Consider the following 17,527-nt stretch of genomic DNA (forward strand, 5'->3'; position numbering starts at 1 on the left):
CCCCATTTATCCCCAAATTTCCTCTTTTTTCCTGACAAAACCCTCCCTCCTCCAATGACTTCAAAATTTCCAGAATTTTTTAGATCTCTTAAGTAGACACAAAGCCAGGGGCCCTGAATTTGCTTACTGTGTATTTTATGGAAGTCAGTGATGGGAAAATCAGAACCGGATCATTCTGATAACCTCTGAAGAACTCCTAGAATGAAACTGATGATGCTTAGCTGAGGTTGTTACCATTCCTATAGGACAGGGGTCTGCAAGGTTTACCTCACCTGGGCCGGTTCACTCCAGTGTAGATCCCTTCATGGGCCGGATCACGTGTGCGCACCTGCGATTTCCGCCATCTGCGCATGCACAGACGCGATTTCCGGCACCATGGAAGCAAGTCCCCGCGCTGCGCTGTGGCAGTTTAGCGCAGTGCGGGGGGACTCGCTGAGCGGGTGGCTCAGGTTGCCGGCCCCTGCTATAGGATCGCGCTGTAAATGTGGTTAGAGCATTTTAAAGTGACAGATAAGTTTGGGCTTATTATTTCTTTGACTTTTGTATGCAATGTGTACTAAAGGAGCTGAGGCCAAAGACCAGTGGGGGGGCGGAGAGAGAGAGAGAAATGATAGACATACTGTACAAGATTCCCATATATATATATTGAGGGGAGGAATTTTGTACAGACCCAAGGTGAAACTAATTATCTGAATGTGTTGCTCCCTCAGGGAATCATTTTGATCCAAGCTTTGATTATTATTATTTGGGGGTGGGTGGGTTGGTTGGGGGGAGAAGAGGGGGACGAAGAGCGAAGCTGCAGGTGACCTTCAAGGAACAGGGCCATATATATACTGCCCAGAGTTGCAGGCATTGCTGAGGGGAAGGATTGGCTTGGTTGCTCTGGTCACATCTGGCATTGATTTTGTTCCAAGGCACACTTAATAAGCATGTCTTTGAAGCCTGTGCCTTTCATTTTTAACACACAAAGGCATGCATAAATGGTTGACACTCAAAATTCTTTATTGAACGAGTCAGTCTGCAACAACGTAGGTTTCTGCTGGGGTACTCTTCAGCTGAGGCGGTGTGAACTCAGGGGTGGGTATGTACCTTTGTTGATTGTTTTTAGGGGAAATATTAGGAGGCGATATAATAGTTTTGGAGTTTCTCTCTCTCTCTCAACACACACACACACACACACACACAATATCAGAAGCATGCCCTTACACTTAACAAACACACAGTCTCTCTCTCTCTCTCTCTCTCTCTCTCTTATTCACTCTGCGTAGTGTTGGGTAACATGGCAGTAGTTCAGAAAAAGAGCAGTAACTCCAAGCCTTGTAGACTGTATGGGTGCCAGATGTAGAAAAAGTGGGGGGGGGGGAAATGGGGGGGAGAGACATGCAGCAGAAGAGGGGGAGAGAAAGAAAGCAAACCTTGCCACATTTTTTCAAAAATTGTTTCAATGGAGAGAGTCCCCCCTCCACAAGCAAATAAGGACCTCCTGATGTGTTTTAAGAGGTTGTGTGTGGGGGGGTGGAGATATTAGTTTGCATTCTCCCTCACCAAACCCCCACCTCCCCCCCTTTTGCACTTCTCTGTGAGAAATAAGGTTGTAGTTATGGAAAAGGTCAGCGTGTGGAGCTCCCCCCCTCCTTTTTCTTCTTTCTTTCAAGAAAATAAAAATGTGGCGTTCAAACAAAGAATTTTGTCAACGCTGCCAGAGTTTTAAGATCAAGGGGGAAGTTATTGCTACAGCTGTTTATCCTCTTGGAAAGGAGGAGATAAAACGGAGTGAAAGTCCTTTTGTGCCTCATTCAAAGTTTTCCCCCCTCCCTCCTCATTTTTCCTCTCTGGCCTGCTAGCTTGAGGGATTCTAGAAGGAAGTTTCATTGTATTTTGGTTTTGGATCAGCAAAAGGAAGGCTGGTCGGTGGGAGAATTTTGGCCTCTTCTGAAGTAAATGGATTTTGTTACATCCATGGGTTCATCTGAAAGTGACAAAAAAAGTCCAATGACTGAACAGTTTTCCTTTTCTAACTTGATTAAGAGACCCATCTTGTTATCTCCTTAATCAAAGTCAGATAAATAAAACCTCCTGTCAGATAAACCAGTCTCTTGTTGGTATGTTCAGAGGTCTTAAATATCAAAGCAAAAACGGGTGCTCGAGTAGATCCCTAGCCAAAGAAAGTTGCTTTATAAGAGGGAATTCAAAGTTGAGGGGATACTTAAATAAAAACGGTAGAAAATGTGACTAAGCTGCCTTTCCTTTGAATATACTTAGTTAGTTTAAAACTTGGGTGGTGCTTGTTGGTGTTTTCCCCTTAAGGCTGATCGGATAAGAATATTTCCTTGCCTGTGACTGCATGGCAAAAGAGAGCTCCTTGGAAGAGGGCGAGAGATCAGCCTGGGTGCAAGGAGTGTGTGTGTGTGTGTGTGTGTGTGTGTGGTAGTAGACAAGCAGGCTCCCGAAATGCTAACCCTCTGAATGGAAGGCCTTCATTTTGTGCATATGCAATTAAGCAGCCTGAGAAGGAAGAATGCTGGAAGGGGGGATAAAAGGAACCTTTAATCAAGAAGCTGAACGGTCTAATTCAGGATAATAGAGGGGTCCTTACTGTTTGACACAAGAGGGGAAGGGGCGCTATTTTTTAATTTTTTTTGTCTGCATGAGCACTGGCTTCGTGATCTAACGATCCCAAGCCTGAAGAAAGGGAAAGCGGGACACTCCTTCTTGACCTTTCTGTGTCAAATATTGCAATCTAAGCCAAGATTGCTCATTACGCAGGGGGCCACTCGGAAATATCGAAGCAGAGATGTAGCAATCTCTGTCCTTTTTTAAAGTGTTGTTCTGTTTTTGGATGTTCTTCTTTGGAATGTGTCAGCAGTTTGGAGCTTTTACTAAAAAAGAAAAAGGAAAAAACAACATGCCTCAAATGAAATATTCCCGGTTTTACAATGTCTAACTTTTCTCTCTTCTTTAAAAGCCACTTTAGTAGAAGTCTCAAAATTGTAGGAGCGGTGCTGTATAAAGTTTAGTCATATGGCTAAATCAGAAATAATGTGTTTTGTTTTGGATTTTTATTTCCTTAAATCAGATGCTTGGCCAGGGAGAAACTTTGCATTCCTGCTGCCAATATCTGTAAGTGGTTTAAAGAACTGTCCCAAAGGTGCCTCTTCTTTCAAAAAAATTATTAAGTGGTACATTCAGTTTGCTTTTTTGCCCTTCTTTTGTTTTTCCAAGAGCTTTCCTCTTAAGTTGCATTTATATGTCCAGAGTGTGATATGTCCAGTCTAAATCGTGTAGATCTTTGAGCTGTGGAAGCTTAGCTTGGTTTGGGAGGGCAGTTCACTGCTGTAGGGCTTGTTCTCATGGAGACTGCTTTGTCAAAATATATGTGGTTGAGCAAAATCAGTGGTGCTGGTCTTGCAAATGATAAAAGACAAGATTGTGGGCGTTGATATAAACCCAGGGGTCAGCAACCATGGGCCAGTCCACCATCCCTCAGACCATATGGTGGGCCAGACTATGTTTTGGAAAAAAAATATGAATGAATTCCTATGCCCCACAAATAACCCAGATATGCATTTTAAATAAAAGGGCACATTCTACTCATGTAAAAACCACACTGATTCCCAGGCTGTCCACAGGCCAGATTGAGAAGGTGATTGGGCCGCATCTTGCCCACGGGCCTTAGGTTGCCTACCCCTGATATAAACTGAGGGGGTAAGCCAGACATTTCCTAATATTTGAGAACCATGGTGCTGCAATCACCTCGTTGTGGTCAGAATTGAACTTGCACTTCCAAGTTCCAGTAAAGCAGATTTACCTCCCATTTCAGGGCTTCAGTTCACTGACTCTTCTTTCCCATCTGCTTGTACACAAAGATTTATAGAGCACTTAATCACATTAAGCACAAGTTGTGCCCACGACTTACAAGAGGGTTATGTTCTGAGGATCACACCTAAAGCCATCATTATGTATAGTCAAAACACTTTGGGTAAATGGCAGGTGGGATTTCCAAAGTCTTTTTTCTTGGATGGGACACCCGCCTCATTTCTGCCCCCTTTTTAATTTTTCAAACATTTCTGCCTAGTGCGTAAAGCTGAATGTACACAAGTGAAATGCACCTAAGTTTGTGGGTTTACTGTACATAACAAAATTAACACAATAAAACACAGCAGAAATCCCAAAGCCTGTTTCTTACCCACAGATAAATAAAACTTTTAAAAGCAAAGGCATACAACTAAATAATACGTTCTGTGAGGGTTTGCTGAAATAATAATAATAATAATAATAATAATAATAATAATATCAATATAGCAAGGATGCTGATAATGCAGTGTCATTTTAAAGTGGTCTATTGCAAAACTTTGACACAGAGAACGACAGTAGGGTTTTTCAAAAAGCGTGGAGGTTTAAAACCTAGCCAGTGGATAACTCTCCTTGAAATAGTCTCAGCAGCTTCTGTGAAGACACAAACTCCTTCCAGTCCAGCATTTGTATATCTTATGACAGGAATATAAGGCAGAATACTGAGTTGCGATAATTTCTCTGTCAGCACAACTCTCTCAAAACAGCTTGGGCTCAATTACAATGCTGAGGTCCAGTCTGAACTCTCTCTCCCTCTCCATGTGTGTGTGTGTGTGAGGGGGTGCCCCTCTTGTCCCTTAACCAAAGGCAGGCAACTAGACTCCAGTTCCCATCAGCCCCAGCCAATAGTCAGAGATTATGGCAGTTGTACTCCAACAATATCTGGAGGGTCACAAGCTCCCATTTCCTGCCCCCAAACCATAGATAAAAGTTACATTCTGCAAGCTAAGCCAATTCTGCATACCAATGGGGCCTGTCAAAATCCCTCTCCCTTAGATGTAACATAACTTGCCATGTGGGTCTCTGCCACCACATTTCGAGACATGCACCACTTCAACAACAGTCAGCAGCACGAAATGGGACTATGGAGTTTCACACGGTGATGATGGAAATCCATGTGTCCTTATGTTGACAAACAGGGCAAGGTTCGCTTGCCATGCCCAGGCTGTTTTTCAGTAGCATCTCTTTTGTAACCATAATGTGTGTCTTTAGGGTGAATCATATGGATAACTAGCCTGAGAGTTAACAACATTATAAGATGTAGCAAGGCTTTTGGGGAAGAGTGCGTTGAGGATCATATTGATGTACTATGTCAAAGAAGCAGTCAGGTAATGCCAGCCTGTGGCAAATGGATCACAATTTGATCACAAGATGAGCTAATAGCCACTTGCCTTAAATGCCTTTGTAAAAGAGGCATGGAAGGGGTGGAATTCACAGAGTGTAGGGTTGATCAATGGTGGTAGCCAAATTCAGAGGCACTGTGCTGTTGAATATTAGTTGCTCGGGCCAGTTGGGTGTTCTGTTATCTCCTACCTTGCAAGACGATGCTAGAAGCAATTGGGAGGCAGCAGATTATGGCTGCTGAACTTCATCTTTGGTTTGATCCAGCAGGTTGCTTTCAATCTGCTTGTGGGCTTCCCACAGGAACCTGGTTGGCCGCTGTGAGAACAGGATCCTGGACTTAGATGGGCCATTGGGTCTTCTAATGCTATGTTTGGTGTTCTTTGTCTCAATTCTGCCATAGCTACCCATGGAAACATAAGAGTTTGGTGTTTGGGCAAGGGGTGTTGGGCTCCTACGGCATTCTGGATATGGAATGTTGCCTGGATGTTTGCTACAGACACTTTCAAAAACAGCAATTCCAAAATGCTCTTCATTTATTTTGCATCTGTTGATCTTATTGATTCCAGGTATTACTTCAAGAAGGCAAGCAAAGAGTTTGACTGCGGTGCAGTTTTCGAGGAAATCTGGGACGACGACACTGTTCTGCCAATGTACGAAGGAAGAGTCCTTGGGAAAGTGGAGAGGATTGACTGATAGATTGACTGGCTGGCATTGTCTGTGTGAGTGTGTTTTAAGGAGACAATAAGCTAAAGGACGCTGGCTTTTGGACAAAACCACCAAACAAAGCTTTTGAAGGAAGGTTGGAACCAATGAAGAAAAAGCAACACAGACAAACTAAGGTCTATGAAGACTTTGCCAAATCAGCCTTACATTATATATTTTTTTTAAAAGGTGTCTGTTGAGCTGGATGCAAGGATGTTAACAACCCCGAACTATTTATTGAAAACATGACCACTCTGGGTTATTGAAGATGCAGACCATGTTTTGAAAGACTTCCATATATAATATATGGCTTCCTGGGGATCCCAAACCTTATGGACTAAGAGAAACTGTGTATAGCTTACCTTACAGTAATCCTTATTGATATTTATTGAACAGTCTGGTTTTTTCCCTTAAGTCCAGTTTATGGACATGCTGCTTTAAACAATGGAGAGAAGAGACGATGTGATATGGAAAAAAGGGGTGGTTTTATATTTTATTATTTACTTTGTTTCCACTATCTAAATCATTAGATTTTGTCTTTTATTAAGAAGAAAAGAAAAGTGAATTCATTTCTGCCACCTTAGAAAACAAGCTGGAATCATGTTCTGTCCAGCATTATTCCTCCAGCTGTTTTTGTTTTTGTTTTTTTGGAGGAAAAGGGGAGGAAGAGGGAATATTGTCTTACACATTTGCTCTTCTAAAAATTGGTAGATTTTGAATCAATGCTGCTCTGTTTGTTAGGTCTCGTTCAGATGTATAATACTCGGTTGCCTATCAGTGGTTAGGAGATCAGGATCACCCCTTAGACTGCTACATTCTTCGTCCTGCTCCCTTTCCCTACGAATCCTCTTTTGGGTATAACCACAGTAAAGGTAAAAGGTAAAGGACCCCTCAATGGTGAAGTGCAGTCAAAGATAACTCTGGGGTGTGGCGCTCATCTGCAGACAGCTTTTCGAGTCATGTGGCCAGCATGACTAAACCACTTCTAGCACAGCGAAACACTGACGGAAGCCAGAGCGCACAGAAACGACGTTTACCTTCCCGCCACAGTGGTACCTATTTATCTACTTGCGCTGGTATGCTTTCGAATTTCTAGGTTGGCATAAGCTGGGACAACGCAACGGGAGCTCACCGCGTCATGGGGATTTGAACCTCCGACATTCTGATCGGCAAGCCCAAGAGGCTCAGTGGTTTAGACCACAGCGCCACCCACGTAACCACAGTGCAGGGTTATATCTGCCCTGATGGTAATGCTAGCTGTGATTATGTTTAGAAGAGTTTGCTCAAGCCTGCTTCCAATCATAGTTGCGAAGTTTGGTTTGAAGCTCACCATGGCTACCATTAATGATAGTCCAAAGGAATTCTGCACCTTGGTGAGCTTGGGGAAAATTCACTGCAGGAGAGGACGAAGAATGAATACACAAGCCCATAGGTGTTCCTGATTCCCCTAACCATGGGCAGATTGAGAATGTTGGCTCTGCACCAGACCTAGCAGTGTTCTCATGGGATAAATATAACAGCTACAAGGGGTAATAACAATATATGGGTCTTATCAGTCAGTTTCTGTGGTAAGAATATACAGTTGTCTGTATTTTTGTAGCATTGCAATATGCAATGCATTGCATTGCTTCCAGTGTCTTCAGCAAAGCATCCTATAACAAGTCCCCAAGTGCAGAATTATGAAGTTAATGCAGACCCAAATGGTTCATATAGTCCAGTTTTATGAAAAGCGGTACATGAAACCATCCAGTTCACATAAACACCAGTTTAGCCAGATCACACACACAACTTTGGTCTCCAGCTGTTTTTGGACTGCAGTTCCCATCATCCCTGACCACAGCTCCTGCTAGGGGTGATGGGAGTTGTATTCCAAAAACAGCTGGAGGCTTAAGTTTGGGAAACCCTGAATAGAATGTTTTTCAACGAAATCAGTGATGCTTTTTTATTTATTTATTTGAAGAAATGTAGTCACATTTCCGGTAGTGGTACTTTTCTGTATGGTAAACTGTATTTAATAGGCCAAACCGTCAAAATGTATGGTGCCCCATCCCATTCCATTATAGCAAATGGAAGCTAGTGCCCTGTTCAATCCTGCATAGCTTGCTTCCAACTTTCTAGATGATGAAATTATGGCTCCCCATAATAAAAGATTCCACTGAGCTATATAAGGGCAACAGAGTCTCTCGCTTTGGGTGTGTCGTTGTTCAGACTATCAAATACATCCTCTAATTGGATTGTGTGTGTTGTGGCAAAAAAAGTTTTTTTTTTAAAAGCCCCACCTACCCACCCTGAAAACACATTTTATTTCTATTGTGTTTTGTTTTTAATTGGTGCATTGTATGCCAATGTTACATTTCTTTTGTATAATATGTCTGTATATAGTGTAGGAAAGAATGTGATGCGAAAACGCTATTAATACACTATCTCTAGTGTGTGTTTTTAAGAAAAACACTTCAATCAGTACAGTACCTGTGCCTACATGGTGTTAATATGCCATGTTACGCCCTGTGTTCAGGGTCCAAACTCTTCCCTTCTTTGTGTAAAGGGGTTTATGTATAATATATTTTATGCCTTTTTACTACAAGTCCTTGTACTTTATGACTTTTGCCATGACATTTGTTCTACTTATACTGTAAATTATGCATTATAAAGAGTTTCATTTAAAGAAAAAAAATTACTTGGTACAATAATTATTGTAATTAAGAGATGTAGCCTTTATTAAAATTTTTATATTTTTCAAATTAATATTATCTTTCCCCCCTTTTTTTGTCCTGGTTTTTTAATCTAAGAGTCTTTTTTTTTTTTTTGCTTATTAGAGCAAGTTTCAACCATCCAAACCATCCTGAATCCAAAGAGATACATTCCTAGGAGTTTCATTTTAAGAACTTTGTTGCGTGGGAAGGGGGAGGGAAGGGAGACCAAAAGGAAAATGCAAGGGGTTGAATTGAGTGGTGGGTTAATTAACTGGGAGTGAAGAAATCTTAAGTAAGTTATCATCTTTAGACAGCTGTCCTAAGATCACTGAATCTCAAACCACAGGAATCCAGGCAATTTTGGAAGTTTAAAACATTCTAAGTTTGAAAAGTTGAAGTAATGAAAGTTGAAATCGCAAGCGGTTTTACAATGAACCTTAATTTAGCCTTGAGACCCTGGATGCCAGGAAAACATGGCTCATTTTGCCTTCAGGCAAAGAAGAGAGTGTCTTTGAGCATATGCAGGGTTCTGTTTCCTCTCAGTTTAAATGTTTTGATATTATCTTACTAATAGTAGCTAACGTAAGTATCTACAGTCACCTCCTATGTATCTGAAAGCAGAGGGACTAGGACGAAACATGTCGTTTTGGGCAGACTCAAGTCACAGCAAATTAAGCCTTGAAAAGTCCGTGTGGGTAACCATCAAAGCAGAAATAACTAGACCCTAGGCATAGATTAAATCAATGTGTATCACATCATATAAGAGGTCTTCAGGGCAAGGTTTGAGGCAGTGCTGAAAGAAAAATGGTGGCTCCTTGAGTCACTCAGCCCCATTAATGCTCATTAACATAGAGGTGGCCTTGTCAAAAAGGTATATAGACCTGGTGTCCCACTTCAGTAAGAAGCTAAACAACACTTACCTTACAGTCCCCGCTGAAGAGAGTGACTTCTGAAGTCAAGAGGAGTTTCTAACGTTCTCACAATGTGCATTAATGGTAAAATCCAGAGAGCCACAGTTCCTCTTACCGTAGAGGGTTTTTGGTTACTTCCAGACATGGTCCTAGGCAGTTTCCCCCCAAACTTGGGTCTTCAGCATCATCCTTGGGATGGGAATGGGTCATTCCCATCATCCTTGACCACTGATCCTGATAGCTAGGGATGGTGGGAGTTGTAGTCCAAAAACAGCTGGAGACCCAAGTTTGGGAAACCCTGATCTAGAGAGTAACTATATCCTATTCCCGTTCAATAGGGCTTGTCCTAGCAGTATATTTGATCACTGGGCTGTAAGCTCTAAATACAATGGTACCTTGGGTTAAGTACTTAATTCGTTCTGGAGGTCCGTTCTTAACCTGAAACTGTTCTTAACATGAAGCACCACTTTTGCTAATGGGGGCCTCCTGCTGCTGCTGCGCTGCCGGAGCACGATTTCTGTTCTCATCCTGAAGCAAAGTTCTTAACCCGAGGTAATATTTCTGGGTTAGCGGAGTCTGTAACCTGAAGCGTATGTAACCTGAAGTGTATGTAACCTGAGGTACCACTGTATAGGTTTCCAAATGCTCCCAGCCATTGTTTCTGCATTCTGTAAAAAGACTTGGATATTGAAACACACACACACCTCATATTCAGTTTCTGCATCCTTCTCATCTTATGATTCAGGAATTTAATTTTGTGACCAGTCACATTGCTTCAGATGATGATTTATACCTGGTGAAAACCTCTGTTTCACCGTAGTGCCCGTCTTCTTGATACCTGACACCTAAGACCTCTCTTATCTGTGACTTGCCATCCATTGCAGTGCCCTTTTTACACCCCTTGTTAAAAACTTGGGCTTTCTTTCCTTTGTGTCATCCAGAAATGGCATCTAGTCCTTCCTCCGCCCTCTCCCTGTTCTGCTCTTGCCCAGGTAGTAACAGTGCATCTGGAATTATTTTGCCTGTGAGAGGAGACTTCATTCCTAACATGAGAAAAACTTCACACTGAGTACACAGGGCTAAGAACTGAATTCTCAGTTAAAATAAAGCTGCAGGCGGTTCCCCACATTTAAATGGATTGCTGTCTTTATTAAACACCTCAAGTTCGCGGGTTCACCTTAATTGATGAGCTGGACATAACAGATGGGTAGGGAGACTTCAGCAACATGGGGGAAGAAAGTTATTTTTTTTCTCCCTATTCTACCATCAAAGGTTAGGAACTTAGACTGCACGGTAGTATTATTTCTTCTTCTTCTGCTATTAAAATGAATCACACTGAGTCTAATTCTTCTTGGGAAGATGAATGTTTGAAGTCCTTCGCTTGCTATATAAGCCTTTGCATCTTCATATATCTCTATTCTGAAATACTCGCCTCTCTCTTTTCTTCTTCTTTTCTTTTTCTTTCCTCTCTTTTTGCCTCCCCCTGGATGTCTGTAGAAACAAAAAATAAAATGTCTTCAAATACATGGCAGGCTGTTTAGTGGAGATAAAAGGGTGTTTGAATAGTCCTTTAAAAATGAATGAGAAGTGGAAAAACTCTCTCCTGTTTTGATTGTAAGTCGGATGTGGTGATCATTAAATACCACCTTAATATGTCGCTTTCAAAGAATGGCACCACCTTGACTATTTCAGAAGTGCCGGTCCTGATCCTGCGCTCTGATCCTGCACTCTGATGCAGATTGACCTGACCAGAATGATGCAGGGGTTCCTGAAAGTGGTTCCTGGAGCAGTTTTGAGCTGTTCTTTCAAGCACTCTTAGAACGCAGAGAACTTGAGCTTTCATTAAACAAACAATCAAAAAAAGTTCTGACTCTCACACTTGCTGATATCAGTGAGAAAATATGACAGCAAAGATATTAAAGCACCCGGGAAGAAAGAAGACATGCCAAAGGAAACTTTGTCTAGAAGTCGACCGATTTCATCAGTCTTCATATTGACAAATACTGGCTGAAGTCCCCAACCCCAGCACTTTTAATAAGAGACCATTCATAGAATGTCTGCACAGATTTTCTTTTTAAAAACCAAGCTTCTATCTTGTTGCAGTTTGTTTCTTGAGTACGGACCCCACCACGCCAAAAGGATGACCCACAAAATTTTGTGCCTGTCATATTCACCCATTTAAATATGTGTGGAATATCTTGCTACTGGCAAACATAGATAACTTACAGAAAATAAGTTTTTAAAGGAGTTTATACTTTTTAAAGGAGCGTCTCCACCCCCATCATTCAGCCCAGACACTGATATCCAGCTCCGAGGGCCTTCTGGCGGTTCCCTCACTGTGAGAAGCCAAATTACAGGGGACGAGGCAGAGGGCCTTCTCGGTAGTGGCGCCCTCCCTTCAGATGTCAAGGAAATAAACAACTATCTGACTATTATAAGACCCCTGAAGGCAGCTGTGTTTAGGAAAGTTTTTAATGTTGTCCTATTGTGTTTAAATCTGTTGGAAGCCACCCACAGTGGCTGGGGTAACACATAAATAATGAAAGTATTATGATTATGATTATTTATTATTTCCAAAATACGCCTTAAGCATTTCTTTTCATTTTGTTTTGACCACACTGTGGGTATGGAAAAGTGTTAGCATGTTCAGGTAGTCTCACATTTCCTGACAGTAAACGTGCTGAGGTGTGGAGGATTGCTTTGCTTTGTCTTCTTAAGCACTGAATCAGAGGAAGGGCTTTTAATATTTGAAATGTATTGAACAACGAATGGCGTCCTGTATGTCTTGGAGGCCTCCTCCCCTTTTGTTCCCTCATGAGAACAGAAAGCAGCAAAGAGACACAGAAAAAAGAGGGGGAAGCCATGTCACTTAAAGTGGTATAAGAATGCTTCGTAGGGTTGCCATATTCTGAAAACAAAAGAGGACACATTTAACGACTTCTACTTTTGGATCACTATGATGACTCTAACCATGAAAAAAAGGACGTGTTCTGGAAAAAGAGGACATATGGCAACTCTAGCCAATGTGACCTGAGGTTCTCAGAGAATGAACTTTTAAAGGGCCTGGTTCCTGAAAGGAGTGGTTTCCCAGATCAAAGGAATGGAAGAGCTGCTCTCCAGGGTACTTTGTCACAGGGTATCTGGGGCTGAATGGAAAAGTACAGGCATAGTCCAGGTAAAGGTAAAGGTAAAGGGACCCCTGACCATTAGGTCCAGTCGTGGCCGACTCTGGGGTTGCGGCACTCATCTCGCTTTATGGGCCGAGGGAGCCGGCGTACAGCTTCCGGGTCATGCGGCCAGCATGACTAAGCCGCTTCTGGCGAACCAGAGCAGCACACGGAAATGCTGTTTACCTTCCCGCCGGAGCAGTACCTATTTATCTATTTGCACTCTGATGTGCTTTCAAACTGCTAGGTTGGCAGGAGCAGGGACCGAGCAATGGGAGCTCACCCCATCGTGGGAATTCAAACCTTCTGAATGGCAAGTCCTAGGCTCTGTGGTTTAACCCACAGCGCCACCCGCGTCCCCAGGGACAGAACTGTATATAGACTCTCAGATCATGCCCCCTTAGGCAGCCCCATGGTGACAGAACCTGGCAGACTGTGGCAGAGGGATCTCCAGCACCTCCTCCAACCCCAAGTCCCAGTGGTGTTGATGAGGGGTTAGCTGTTGGGCTGCAATGCTATAGCCTCCCCACCACCTTGGGAGTAATCCCTATTTATCCTAATGAGACTTAATTTTGAGCAGACATGTGTAGAGTTGTGCTGAAAATGTTTCTTTCCTGAGGTGGGATAGCTGGAATACCAATGCACTTTGAAGGGTAAATGTTACCAAAAATAGCAGGTTGTCGTCTTGATCTGCTGGAAAAAACCCAAAAGCCACAGTGCAGTCATACTTTTAATAGGACTAACTAACGTTGCAACATTTTGGCTGGTCCTAATAAAGGTGTTACCCTGCTGTGGCTTTTGGATTTCAACCAATTTATAGCAAACTTTAATTTAATTAGCTGGGGAGCATATGTAGTCTTGCTTTCATTTCATGCTGAATGGTTTGAACGGTTGCTTTTTGCCTGCATATGAAGCCCAGCCCAGAATACCTATTTGACTCATACCCTCCAACGTTTCTCTGATGAAAATAGGGATGTCCTATTCAACAACAACAACAATTTTATTATTTATACTGCACCCATCTGGCTGGGTAGCCCCAGCCACGCTGGGTGGCTTCCAACATATATAAAAACATAAGAAAACATTAAACATTTTTTAAAAAAACTTTTCCAATACAGAGCTGCCTTTGGATCTCTTCTAAAGGCTGTATAGTTACTTATCTCCTTGGCTTGGGGGTTCCATACGCTCCAACATTTCTCTGATGAAAATAGGGACATCCTAAGGAAAAGAGGAACATTCTGGGATCGAATCAGAAACCAAGGCAGATTCTGTAAATCCGGGACTGTCCCTGGAAAATACAGACACTTGGAGGAGTTGCTCTATGGGATCCACAAAAATGTTCCAGGGTGAAATCCTTCCTTGAAACATTGGTTTTCCCTGGCCTTAATAGTTTGGAATAATTTCCACTGACCTCCTCAGACAACCCTCCTTTTCTCTTTATCCTCTGTATATATTTATAGGCAGCACGTACCGTTAACTTTTGCATTGTGTAGTTCAGTGCTTTGAGTTGATAAAATTTGACACACACACACAGAGAGAGAGAGAGAGAGAAAGACCCTTTGGGATTTCTAGCTTCCTACATTTGTCTTGGGCTCTGCAGGAGCCTCGGATGCTTCTGAATTCTACAGTTCACTCTTTGAGACGCACATTTGCTCACAATGCACAGGCAGCTGGTACAGCAGCCATCACATTTGCAGTCAGAACCAGTGCCAGATTTATGTATAAGCTAAACAAGCTATAGCTTAGGGCCCCACTCTCTTGGGGCCCCCAAAAAAAATTTAAAGGAAAAAAAACACCTGGATGTACATTTCCAAAATATAAGATAAAAACAAATAAAATAAAACCTACATACAGCAACAGTGTTTTGTGTTGTGTAGGCTTCTGTGATGTAAGTAATGGGCCCCACCTGCTAGCCTGCTCCCTAAAATATCACTGGTTTGCTCATTTCTATATCAATGACTTTGATAAAATACATATGCAAATGGCTTTAGATACCTATTCGGTCCATAAATTACCATATAGCATATATTCAACACAAGACAAAGGACAGCTGGACATACAAAGGGCCCCATTACCTTCAGTAGCTTAGGGCCTCATCAACCCCAAATCCGGCCCTGGTTGGAACACTTTCGTTTCGTACTTCTGCACTTGTGTTCCTTCAAATCGCACCAGCAGACACTTTGCAGGCTTAACCGTGTGTCATGTTCATTACTCTCCCGGCAACATCAGGGCCATCTTTACCTGTGGAGAATATTTGTGGGCTTGTTGGTTTGCCCGTTTAGTCCGTGGAGAGTAACGTACATAGGGAACCATTCCTATACAGATGGTGGGCAGGTGATTTATGAGACAAATTCCAGAAGGGGTAGTCATCTTAGTCTTTGGGAGCAAAGACAACAGAGGTCTTTGTAACACCTTGAAGCCGGCAGATTCATTGTGGCACAAGCTTTTGCGGATCAGAGAGCCCGCTGCATGCACCTGACAAAAGTGGACTGCGCTGCACAAGAGCTTATGCCACAGCAAATCTGTAACAGTACAATCCTAAACATGTCTATGCTGAAGTAAGTTGTGGTGAATGGAAATGGATTTATGCCCAGGTAAGAGGGGGTTAGGATTGCAGGCTTGGGGGCCCTGCAGATGACTTCTTCATTGAGAATTCATGATTATTAGTTTGCACCAAGTTGATGAGGAAGTTAGATTATATCCAGTCTTAATTCAGCATCCATTCTAATTCGTTCATCCTGCAATTATCAGTGTGTTTCCTGATCACTTTCTAAACAGCAAACAGACCAATTATTTTTTTTAAGTGAATACATTGCAGTAGGGTGACAGAGCCCTTTAATCTATTTTAACTGGCACGTGCTTGAATCCCTCCTGCAAAGTAGTGACTAGAGACACCCTTAGTTTTTAAGTTACCATGAGACTCTGGTGAGTTATATTCCACACATCTTAGGGGCTCATGACTCCCATTTCTTAAACGTTGTGTGTGTGGCAGGACAGTGTTTCCATGGTACCAAAATGTACCCCAGAGTTGGTCACGACTGGACCTAATGGTCACGGGTCCCTTTACCTTTAGAATGTGTGCTTTTATTTAAAATGCATCTCTGTGGGGCATAGGAATTCGTTCATCCCCCCCCCCCCCAAATATAGTCTGGTCTCCTGCAAGGTCTGAGGGACAGCAACCCCCTGCTGAAAAAGTTTGCTGACCCCTGGAGGAGTGGATACCCATCTTGACTTGCCTCAGTGAACGAAATGTCTCGGACTAACCCTGTGTAGTTGGGTGGAGTGAACAAAGCTTTGTTTACTACCTGGATGCTAATATATCAGGAGACAGGCATTTGCTGGGAGCAAGAGAGGAACGACAAAGAGACTTTCACTGCATGTGACAGATTCCCAAAAGGAAGCAAAAGCAACTTATCATGTATTTTTTAGGGACAGCGATTGCTTTGCAGAATTGCAACGAATGACTCTTTTTTTTTGTCAATTAATTAATTAATTAATTTTTTAAAAAAATCCTCACAACTGTCCAATATTATACTACCAGGTCTACATTAAATTATTTGATTACCTAGCAAGCAAAGAGTGTAAGAGGTTTATAGCCAGAAGGCACTTCAAAGTAACGCCTTGATGTTTCTGAGTGGGCATTAGTGGTTTTTGAAGGCAGGAGAGTGTTTTAAAAATATATTAAACCCTCCTTATGATCCTGCCTGAAAATCTCCCCACAAAAAAAGCCTAAACACTGGAATTCTCTGCCAAATGGAGTGGGGTGGGGGGTGGAGAGTTCAAAGAGATCAGAGAGTTTCCATGTAAAGTTTAGAGTTTATGGCGTGACTGTTGGCTACGGAGCTTCACTGTTTGAACTCTTGTATATTAAAAACAGTTTCTTTGCCTTTCACAGGATTCTGAAAGACAAGAGAAAAGCGAAGGCCTTCCTCTGCTGCAACATTTCCAGACTTGATTGATTCCTATCTATGGACTTTATCTTTTTCTCGTCTCTTTTTATCATGTTCAAAAGCGGAGGGAATCCAAAGAAAAGGCAGGGTAAAAAATGTTTTAGGATGTGAAACAGAGATGAGACACTTTTGTACCCTCCAACAGTTACCTGAGGAAAGTTTTCAGTAGTACAGTGGTACCTCAGGTTACATATGCTTCAGGTTACATACGCTTCAGGTTACAGACTTCACTAACCCAGAAATATTACCTCAGGTTAAGAACTTTGCTTCAGGATGAGAATAGAAATTGTTTAGTGGTGGCATGGTGGCAGCGGGAGGCCCCATTAGATAAAGTGGTGCTTCAGGTTAAGAACAGTTTCAGGTTAAGAACAGACCTCCGGAACAAATTAAGTACTTAACCTGAGGTACCACTGTAGTAGTGATTTTACTATTTATACCCCACCCATCTGGGTTGCTTCCAACATATATAAAAACATTATACAACCTGAAACATTAAAACATTAAACATGTTAAAAACTTCCCTATACAGGGCTGCCTTCAGATGGCTTGGGGGTTGGGTAAGTCCATACCCTCCAACATTTCTCCGATGAAAATAGGGACGTCCTAAGGAAAAGCGGGACATTCCGGGATCAAATCAGAAACTGGGATGGCTTCTGTAAAACCAGGACTGTCCCTGGAAAATAGAGACACTGCACTTTACCCATTTTTAAAAAAACATCAGCATAAAAAATCTCTGCAATCCTCTTCAAGATCTCATGCTGAAGATGTCTCAATGGCTGCACATGAGTTAGCTTTCTTTGAATGTTGCCAAGAGAGCACATCTCTCCCCCCCTGCCCTGAGCCCCTGTTATTTTGAGAACCCTGACTCTTAATGTCCCCATTTGGTCCAAGAAGATGAGCTGGTTCAA

At 42.3% G+C, this 17,527-nt stretch overlaps 1 protein-coding gene across 4 annotated transcripts in view; it reads left to right on the plus strand.

The window, feature by feature from the left end:
• Positions 1–8,643, plus strand: part of AXIN2 (axin 2) — an 80,609-nt gene extending 71,966 nt beyond the window's left edge. For all 4 annotated transcript variants that reach the window (XM_083727469.1, XM_083727468.1, XM_083727471.1 and 1 more), the window contains one exon: positions 5,763–8,643. In XM_083727469.1, coding sequence (XP_083583595.1) covers positions 5,763–5,889 — 127 coding nt within the window. In that variant the 3' untranslated portion in view covers positions 5,890–8,643. The remainder of the gene's footprint in view (positions 1–5,762) is intronic.
• Positions 8,644–17,527: the final 8,884 nt, after the last annotated feature.

The sequence above is a fragment of the Podarcis gaigeae genome (assembly GCF_964106915.1).
Source record: "Podarcis gaigeae genome assembly, chromosome: 2".
Lineage (NCBI taxonomy): Eukaryota > Metazoa > Chordata > Lepidosauria > Squamata > Lacertidae > Podarcis > Podarcis gaigeae.